Consider the following 9,617-nt stretch of genomic DNA (forward strand, 5'->3'; position numbering starts at 1 on the left):
TAGAAAATATATTAATAAGCCAGGTGTAGGGGCACATGGGAGACTGAGGCAGGAGGATCATTGCGAGTTTGAGGCCAGCCTGGTCTACAAAGTGAGCTCAAGGCCAGCCAGAGCTGCATAGTGAGACCCTGTCTCAAAAAGAAAAAAAAAGATAAATATATTCAAATATGCACATTATTAAATGAAAATGGTAATACTCCCTGTCACTTGGGAATGTGATTCCTCAGTGAGACTTGCCTCAAACCCGGAGTAGCAATGGTTTAGACTTGGGATTAGCAGGTGAGCTGGCTTCGAGCGCCTCCCTCTGGCTAGACTGAGGCGCAGGCTGCATTTTGGATGCTGGGGTGCTGGGGGCTCAGAGCCGTGGTAATCTGGGCAGAGACACGAGCGCCTACATTTCCACTGGAGGAGGGCGAGAAGCTTCTTCCTTGCTGGCTGTGATGGTGCACGCCTGTGATCCCAGCCACCTAGGAGGCTGAGGCAGGAGGGTTGCAAGTTTAAGCCCAGGCTGGGCAGTTCAGCAAGACCTCAGGGCTCCATCTGTGCTCTTATGAATGAAGCTCCAGGGACCAGGACAGCTACCTGTGTCTTGGAAGCAGGGACAACCCTGAGGAGGCACATGACAGGCATCAACAAAACTAGCTTTTCCAAACTAAACTTGGTGTGATCTCACACGAATGGTATTTTAAGTGACTTGCTTGTCTACAGCATTGGTAGGTCCGTCTGCTCTTGTTTTACAGGACAGAGTGGCATTTCTCTAAGGTCACAAGATGAGTAATTTATAGAAGTGACAGCAGAGTGAGTCTGGCTGTGTCATTCCCTGTCACCTTGGGGTAAAACCCATCTCTTATCAGAGCCGCCAGGCCTGTGGCCATGGGTGAGCGCTTCCTGCGCCGCTTGCTCTCACCACCCCATTGTGCCCAACAGCGGAGCCTGTGCACGTGTGCGTGCGCGTGTGCGCGTGCATGAATGTGCGCTCAACTGGGAATTGAACCCAAGGCCTTTACACTGAGCTGTTTCTGTTCTTTTTGGAGACAAGGTCTCCCCAGGCCGGGCTTGAACTTTCACTCTTCCTGCCTCCGCCTCCCAGAACACTGGGATCCCAGGGGTGTACCACCACTGACTGTCCCTCTCTCTCGTTTGCATGGGTGGTTTCCATTAGAGCACTTTTCCCCCACTCTATCATCGAACTCAGGGATAAGAACTGTCTTTGTTTTATGTCCGTGATCTCAGTTTCTTGAAAGACAAGTGAGTGAATGGATAGGCAAGTGATGTGCAGGTGTGTTGGGTGGGTAGAGGCATGGGGGGTAAGTAAAGGGGGTCAGGATGGATGGAGAGGTGAATGGGTGGGTGGGTGGGTGGGGGAATGGAAGGGGGGATGGATGGGGAGATGCGGGATGCATGGAGGACAAATGGAGTTAGGATGAATGGATAGGTGAATGGGTGGGTGGGTGGTTTGGTTGGTTGGATGGATGAATGGGGGGATGGATGGGGGATGGGGATAGGGAGATGGAGATGCATGGGGGGATAAATGGAGTTAGGATGAATGGTGAATGGGTGGATGGACGGGTGGGTGGGTGGATGGATGGATCAGTGGGTGGAGGATGGATGGGGAGATAAATGAAGGAAATTAGGATGGATGGATGGGTGGAAGGGTTAATGGATGGGTGGGTGAGTGGATGAGCTATTCCTCCTGTTCTGAATCTTGCTCAGGTGTGTTTAGGCCCAATGATTTGTGCCACTCGTAGCTTTGAATGATCGCCAGGGTGGCGAATTGCAGCGTACATCAGAACGACTCAGAAGGCAGGGGCCTGGCCTCCTGCTTGGTGCCGGGCTCTGTCTTCTTACCCCCAGATCTCAGTGGCTTTCTTGTTCCAGGACTTAGGAAATGGCCACTGTTGGAACGCAGGTCAACAGGCTGGCATCTGGTCCTTTAGTATTTGTTGGTGAGCTGCACTTTTCCAGGCAGCGACGGGCACCTAGGGTACAGGAGCAGGTGTCAGCGGATCAGATCACAGGCGGGGGGCGGGGGGCGGGGGGCGGGGGGCGCTGCACAGGAGCAGAGGCAGGCTCTGGAAGCGCGGCACTGCCCTGCCCACCTAGGCTATGGCCTCGCGGAAGTTGCTCAAAACAAACCCATGAAAGTTGGGGGCCGGGGAGATGGCTCAGTGGAATCAGTGCTTTCCTGGCAAGCGCAAGGGCCTGAGTTCAATCCCCGGTTCTGCCAAAAAATAAAACTAAAACAAACAAAAAAATTAAAAAAAAAAAAAAAGAAAAAAAAAAAAAAAAGAAAGAAAGTTGGGGGGCCTGCTTCTCCCCGCTTCCTGATTCATTTTATTTATTTTCTTTGTTGAGCCCAGGGCCTCATGCATGCTAGAAGAGCATCCGACCACTGAGCTACCCCATAGCCCTCTTTCTTTAAAGAGAGAGATTGTTTGATGAATAAAGACATCACAAAATGTAAAAAAAATAAAAAATAAAAAAAATAAAGAGAGAGAGCATTTCCAAGCCTGGCTCGTGTCTCCCTGACACTGGAAGGGAAAGGCTGGGTCCAACCCACTCAGCTGTCGTCAGGACTTCTGCACTCAGAGAGGCTAAGACAGGATCGCCAACTTTGAGTCCAGCGGGGTAACCTAGAGACTTAATGAGACCGTTCCTCAAAATAAAAATAAAAAAGGGCAAGGATGTAGCCCAGTGTGAAAGTCCTGGGTTCGATACCCAGTACCACCAAAAAAAAAAAAAAAAAAAAAAGCAGCAGAAGGAAGGAAGGAAGGAAAGAAAGAAAGAAAGAAAGGGCCCAGGAGATAGCTCAGCAGTCTAAGTGCCTGCCTGGAAAGCGCAAGGACCAAGATTGGATCCCCAGTGCAGCCTGTCGTGCCAGCCCTAGCTATCAAAACCAGGTGTGGTCGTGCACGCCTGTAATCCCAGCATTGAAGAGGCTGAAACAGGACAATCACTACAAGTCCAAGCTGTGTAGCAAGATCCTGTACCTTTAAAAAAGAAAAGAGAAAAAAACTTGAACCTCCTGCAGAGGGGTAAATACAAGTGTTAGGGACCAGAATCGAGCAGTGACTGTCCATCACGAAGGGAGAGGTTCCCCCTCCCCTGAGCAACCTATCAGGGTGCCCTGTCCCCTGCCTGGTGTCCCCCATCTCGGGCCCTGGGGCCTGGAAGTGGGCTTTGGGGTGTCTTGGGCCTGCGAGTAGCTGCCGTGCAGTGCTATGCAGCTGTCCCAGGAACGCTTGGGGTGGCTGCTCCCACAGAGCCCATCTGTGTGCCCCCCTGCAGGTGTGTAGGGACCTGGGTACCCGGCTCCACCCTCCCAGAGACAGCACCCACTTTGGTCTCCTTGGGTCTGAGGGGCAGCAGGCCTGGTTTCCTCAGCTCTTCGGGGGTGGGGGGAAGGGCCCAGGCCTCAGGCCCCATCTCGGTGCAGACCCTGGCCGAGTAACTGTCACCCGCCCCGGCTTTCCTCGCAGGGACGCCCAGCAGCCCCCCCTGCCATGATCCACCCGGGCAGCGGCACCCCTCCGGGAGAGGCACTTTTGCCCAGCGTGGCTCCCCAGGACTTCTGGAGGTCGCAGGTCTCAGCCTACACAGGCTCAGTGACCCGTCACATCAGCCACCGGGCCAACAACTTCAAACGCCACCCAAAGAGGAGAAAGTGCATCCGGCCCTCCCCACCCCCACCTCCCAACACCCCCTGTCCCATTGAGCGGGTAGACTTTGGGGACCTGCACCCCCAGAGGTCCTTCCGGGAGCTGCTCTTCAACGGCTGTGTCCTATTTGGCATCGAGTTCAGCTATGCCATGGAGACGGCATATGTGACACCAGTGCTGCTGCAGATGGGCCTGCCCGACCAGCTCTACAGCCTGGTGTGGTTCATCAGCCCCATCCTCGGTAAGTCTCAGCGTGGCCCTGGACATATGGCTTGGAAGATTCTGGAACATTCTACAAGCTTCTGGAAGATTACAGATGTTTCTGGAAGCGTCTCTGAGAATAAGGGAGAAACAAGGGTTAAGTTCCCCTAGTTAGCGTGGTGTAGAAAAACAGGTATGGCCCTTTCATCCTGTATTTTAAGTTCTTTTATTTAAAGCAGGCAATAGAACAGGAACTGAGCCACCCCAAGGACTGTGCTATCTTGGGTCATGTTGTTATCAGAGAATCCAAGAGACAGAGCTCAGTGGGGTTTGGTTCCTAGAAGACTTAGAATTTCATGAATTCCCAAGGAAAGTCCTGACTGCTTAGTACCCTTAGGGTCCAAGTGGAAAAGCAAAGGAGATGCCGAGTGACTGTTTCGTTGCCAACTCTGAGTCCTCTGGAGGCTTAAGCTTTGAGGCACTAGGGCATGGGTGAGCAGGTGCACTGGGGGGCAGCAAGGCTGTTGTGTGTCCCCAGGTGCCCAGGGACCCACCAGTGACCCCAGCCTGCTCTGTTTCAGGGTTCCTGCTGCAGCCTCTGTTGGGTGCTTGGAGTGACCGGTGTACCTCAAGGTTTGGAAGGAGACGCCCTTTCATTCTTGTCCTGGCGATAGGTCTGTTTTGGCATGGACATAAAATGCAAAAAAAGTAAAAGAAAATAGGCAGAAAGAGTGAGGAAGAAGGAAAGCGAGAGGGAGCAAGAGGGAAGGAAAGAAGAAAGGAAAGGGAAAGAAAAACCCAACTACCTCCTTTTAAGGAAATAATTTTTAAAAAAGTCTTCACTAAAGCAGGTGCCCTGGTGACTCCAGGCCTTCAGGTTTGGGATGCCAAGGAGCCCTCAGTTTTAGCCTGAGTCAACCCTGAGATGAAATCACTTTGATCCTTTTTTAATGAGTTTAAGCTGGGTGTGGTGGTGCATGCGTGTGATCCCAGTACTGTGGGAGGCTGAGGCAGGAAGATTCCAAGTTAGGGCCCAGCCTGGGCAGCCTTGTGATTTAGCAAGACTCTGTCTCAAAAAGATTAAAAAACAACAACCCTCCCCCCCCCAAAAAAAAAAAGCGCAGGAGACACAGCTCAGCGCAGAAGCCCTGAATGCAGCCCCCACCCCGTGCCGACCCCTCCCGCGGGCTCTGCCAAGCTGGGTCGCAGCCCGATTCACCCTGAGTCCCCGGATTCTAGGCTCAAGGAGTGGACCGTGGGGGCCAGCCAGCCAGCAAGGTCTCAGGGACCCCAACTCTCTGCTTCCAGGGGCGCTGCTGGGCCTCTCGCTCCTGCTGAATGGCAGGGACATCGGCGCAGCCCTGGCTGACACGGCCACCAGCCACAAGTGGGGCATCCTGCTGACGGTGTGCGGCGTGGTGCTCATGGACTTCAGCGCCGACTCGGCGGACAACCCGAGCCACGCCTACATGATGGACGTGTGCGGCCCTGCCGACCAGGACCGGGGCCTGAACATCCACGCGCTGCTGGCTGGTGAGCGCCCCACGGCCGGGCCGCAGGGCCGCGACTGCGCAGGCCTGGGGAGCCCCTCCTCTCCCCGTGACTTATACCTGAGTTAACGAAGCTCAGGCCTATAATCCCAGCACTGAGGCAGGAGGCTCACAAGTTCGAGCCTAGCCAGCCCGGGGAACTTAATGACTTAGACCTGTCTCAAAATAAAATTATAGTTTTTTAATCTTTATTTATTTGGTACAGGGTCTCGCTACACAGCCCAGACTCGTAGTGATCCTCCTGTCTCAGCCTCCCTAGCACAAATATATAGATAAACATAAAAATGATTCAAAAATATACCCTAAACACCGTAATATCTGGTGTGGATACACACGTGTGTGTGATGAGTGTGTCCAGCCGTGCTGCTGTGTCTGTGGCACATGGGTTCTGGGACTTCCTGCAAATACCTACAGATGCCAACTCCTTTATTTAAATGGCCCAAACTGGGCATGGTGGTACGCACCTGTAATCCCGCCTCTCAGGAGGCTGAGGCAGGAGGATTGTCTCCAGGCTACAAAGCAAGCTCAAGGCCAGCCTGAGCTTCACAGTGAGACCTTGTCTCAAAAAGCCAAAAATAAATAAATAAATAAATAAATAAAGAGAGAACTTTGTTCTGGGGAGAAACCCGGGCTGGCTTCTGTGAGCCTCTGGTCACAATGCTTTTATCGAGCCCATCAGTAGTAACCTTGTTCAGTGTGTTCCTGTTTAAAGACATCTTTTTATGGTCTTAGGGATTGAGCCCAGGGCCTTCACACTGAGCTGTACAGCAGCCCTTCTTAGTTGAAGACAAGCTCTCTCACTAGATCAATAAATTGTCCTCTCTGGATTCTAGCCCAGCTCCTCCTACCTCAGCCTCCCGCGTGCAGTGATTACAAGCCTCTTCACGATGCCGGGCTGGAAGATGCTGTATTTAGCAGATAGTCGACTCTTTGCGACTTGGGGTCCATAGCTTGTAGCTTGTCCCCCAAAAACAGTTCCTGTGATTTTCTCCGGGCCGTTGAAGGCAATGGTCTCAGTCCTTTGAGAACACCTTCCTGTGGAGGGTGGATGAGGCCTTCCTGGTGGTGGCTGTGCACAGCTGACAGGAGGGGGGTGTTGTGTGCCTGTGTGCTTCTCTATGTTGGAGACGAGAAGAGGGGTGCTGCTGTGCCAAAGTCAGCAGGGAACCCAAGGGACACATGCAACTGTGGCGGATAGCCACGTCCCTGTTCTTGTTTGAAAGGGGCTTAGCTGGAGTCCCGCCCGCGGGTGGACCTCGTAGCTTCAGCGTCTTCTAAGGAGCGCAGCCCCCGGGCCCTCACCGCCCCTCACGGCCGCCCTGGATGCCGACACCCTGTTTTCTCCCCAGGTCTGGGAGGAGGCTTTGGCTACGTGGTTGGCGGGATCCACTGGGACAAAACGGGCTTCGGGAAGGCTCTGGGAGGCCAGCTCCGCGTCATTTACATCTTCACCGCTGTCACCCTCAGCGTCACCACTGTGCTGACCCTGGTCAGCATCCCCGAAAGGCCGCTGCGGCCCCTTGGCGAGAAGAGGCCGGCCATGAAGAGCCCCAGCCTCCCACTGCCTCCGTCCCCGCCCGGCCTGCAGGACGAGGTCGCGGGCCACTCGCTCCCCGCCCCCGGGGCCCCTGTCGTGTGCCCCGGCCTCTGCACCCCCATCTCTCCGCCCAGCCCGCTCACGCCCAAGTACGGCAGTTTCCTCAGCAGGGACAGCTCCCTGACCGGCCTCAGCGAGTTTGCGTCCTCCTTCGGCACGTCCAACATAGACGGCGTCCTCATCGACTGCTTCACGGGCGGCCAGGACCACTACCTGGCCCTGCCGGCCAGCTTTCCGCGGGCCCCCGACGGCTTCTACCACCAAGGCCGGGGACTGCTGGACAGGAGGGACAGCGGCCTGGCCCCTGGCGAAGGGGACGTGCTGAGGGTGGGTTCCCTCGACGCCCCCAAGCCGCGGGCCTCCGGGATCCTGAAGAGACCTCAGACCTTGGCTCTCCCCGAGGCCGCAGGAGGAGGTGGCCCTGACACCAGCAGGAGAAGAAACGTGACCTTCAGCCAACAGGTAAAATTCCCGAGGTTGGGAACTTGCGATTAACCACCCACCTCCGGCAGTCAGAGGACACTTAGATGATGCACGGTGGTGCCTGGCTACTTGGGAGGCCGAGGCAGGAGTATCCGCCTGGGAATTTCGACATTATTTCAAAACCAGAACAAATGAAAGGGGCTGGGGATGTGGCTCGTTGATGAGTGATCCAGGGTTCCAGCGGGGAAAAAAAGAAAGAGATGACCAAAGAAAAGAGCGGATACAGAAATTCCCCATCATCACAGTTTGATCGGACAGGAGATCTCAGGGCAGTTGTTTCTGGTTCTCCGAGTCAAAGAATTGAGCAGGACCTTTGGTATACTCCGTGATGAGCAAGGACCGCTAGGGGCAGCACTGAGCTACTTAAGGGCCTGGAATTGTGGGCGGGTCTACGTGGGGATGGACAGGCTGCGCGGGCCAATGGAATGCTTGGCTCCGCCCACCAGCCAGGAAGGGAGGGTTTTTAGAGGACCTGTCCCGGCGCCCAAGGTGGCGCGGGGCGGGCGTCAGGTTTGCAGAAGTAGGGCAGGCTAGGATCTGTGCTTTCGGGTTGGCACATGCCTGGAGGGCATCGGGGTGTCCACTGGTTTTCGGATATGTTGCCGTAACTGCCCTTGCTCTGTCTAGTCTCTCCGTTCTCATCCCATGATGTTTGCTGGTCCTCGCTCCGTTTCCTGCCTCCACAGGACGCTTGTAGCGCTCAGCATTCAGGATGCGAAGTGTAGGTCCCACAGTCGGCCACAGGGGACAGCGTCCCCTGGACGCCCATCAGGCTCTGAGGGAGAGGGCCAGTTGGAGCACAGCCGACCTTCCCAAAGGCAGCGCAGGCCAGCGCTGTCGCTTGGGCGAGTCTGGGGCAGTGCCACGCTCCTTTCACTGGTTTCTAGGACTTTCCCTCAAGGCCCAGTTGGCAGTTGATTTGGACATCTGAATCAGTCACCAACAAATCTGAGTCTCCATGAAAGAGGATGCCGAAGTGCGGCTCACACTGCTGCGGGGTCTCCTCCTGACTTTGGCCGAGCCCTCCTAGTCTACGCTGCCCACCTCCAGGGCGGCACAGGCCCCAGGTCTCCCAGTAGCAGCCTCGTCCATGAGGTCCCAGAACCTTCTGGAAGGCCGAGTTGTCAGTGTACCAGTAGGTGAGGCCTCACCAGCTTCCAGAACGTGGCCTTGAGGAGGCTACTTTATTTTATTTTATTTATTGTTCTAGTCAAGGGAGGGAAACTTCATTCAGGCCCCAAGGCTGCAGGCGTTGGGCAGGTGGTGCCCTTCTGGACGAGGGGCTGGCTGAGCTTTACTTGACCTTCTTCTTGGGGTGCAGGTTGTTGGTGTGGCCACACTTCTTGCAGCAGGTGACAGCACGGGGGTGCAGGCGGGCATAGCACTTGCGGCAGACCATCTTGTCACAGTTGTACTTCTGGGCAAGCTGGCGCAGGGATGGCTCGATGATCCCACCTCGCAGGCGAAGCACCAGGGGCAGGGTGGGCTCTTTTTGGATGTTGTAGTCAGAGAGAGTCCAACCATCCTCCAGTTGTTTGCCAGCAAACACCAGGGGCTGCTGGTCAGGGGGGATTGCCCTCCTTGTCTTGGATTTTGGCTTTGACATTCTCAATGGTGTCCCTGGGCTCGACCTTGAGGGTGATGGTCTTGCCCGTCAGGGTCTTCACAAAGATCTGCATCTCTGTGTCTGCCGTTCGGCTGCCTCGTTGAAGAGAAAGAGTGCAACGGAGGAGGTTACTATAGACCAAAAGAAAGTTAAAGATTATTCTCTTATTTGACATAGACACTCTGGGGCCTGCCCATTAGCTCAGGTGTTTAAGTGCCTGCTGAAACAAAGCAGTCAGGCTCAGGATGCTGTGCTTCGATCCCCTCATCCTCAAGCCAAACCAGGCCTGCCCTGAGGGATCCTGAGCAGCCCAAAACAAAAACAAAAAACAAAAAAAACCTCCTTCTGACATAGACGCGCTGTGGGTGTGGTACTGGGTACCTGCCATCCCAGCACTCAAGAGGCTGAGGCAGGAGGATCAGGAGTTTAGGGCCAGCCTGGTAACCTTAGTGAGCACAAGCCCAGCTGGAGAACTTAGATGCAAAGAGAGGGGGAGAGGAGGAGAGGGGAGAAGGGAGGGG

The 9,617-nt window shown here is 54.9% G+C and overlaps 1 protein-coding gene across 1 annotated transcript in view; it reads left to right on the plus strand.

Annotated features, from left to right (window-relative positions):
* Positions 1-9,617, plus strand: part of Slc45a1 (solute carrier family 45 member 1) — a 17,044-nt gene that overhangs the window by 1,434 nt on the left and 5,993 nt on the right. Inside the window, exons 2-5 of the mRNA XM_023699561.1 lie at positions 3,480-3,900; positions 4,442-4,534; positions 5,169-5,393; positions 6,760-7,469. Coding sequence (XP_023555329.1) covers positions 3,504-3,900; positions 4,442-4,534; positions 5,169-5,393; positions 6,760-7,469 — 1,425 coding nt within the window. The 5' untranslated portion in view covers positions 3,480-3,503. The remainder of the gene's footprint in view (positions 1-3,479; positions 3,901-4,441; positions 4,535-5,168; positions 5,394-6,759; positions 7,470-9,617) is intronic.

The sequence above is a fragment of the Octodon degus genome, unplaced genomic scaffold, assembly GCF_000260255.1.
Source record: "Octodon degus isolate 3935 unplaced genomic scaffold, OctDeg1.0 scaffold00113, whole genome shotgun sequence".
Classification (NCBI taxonomy): domain Eukaryota; kingdom Metazoa; phylum Chordata; class Mammalia; order Rodentia; family Octodontidae; genus Octodon; species Octodon degus.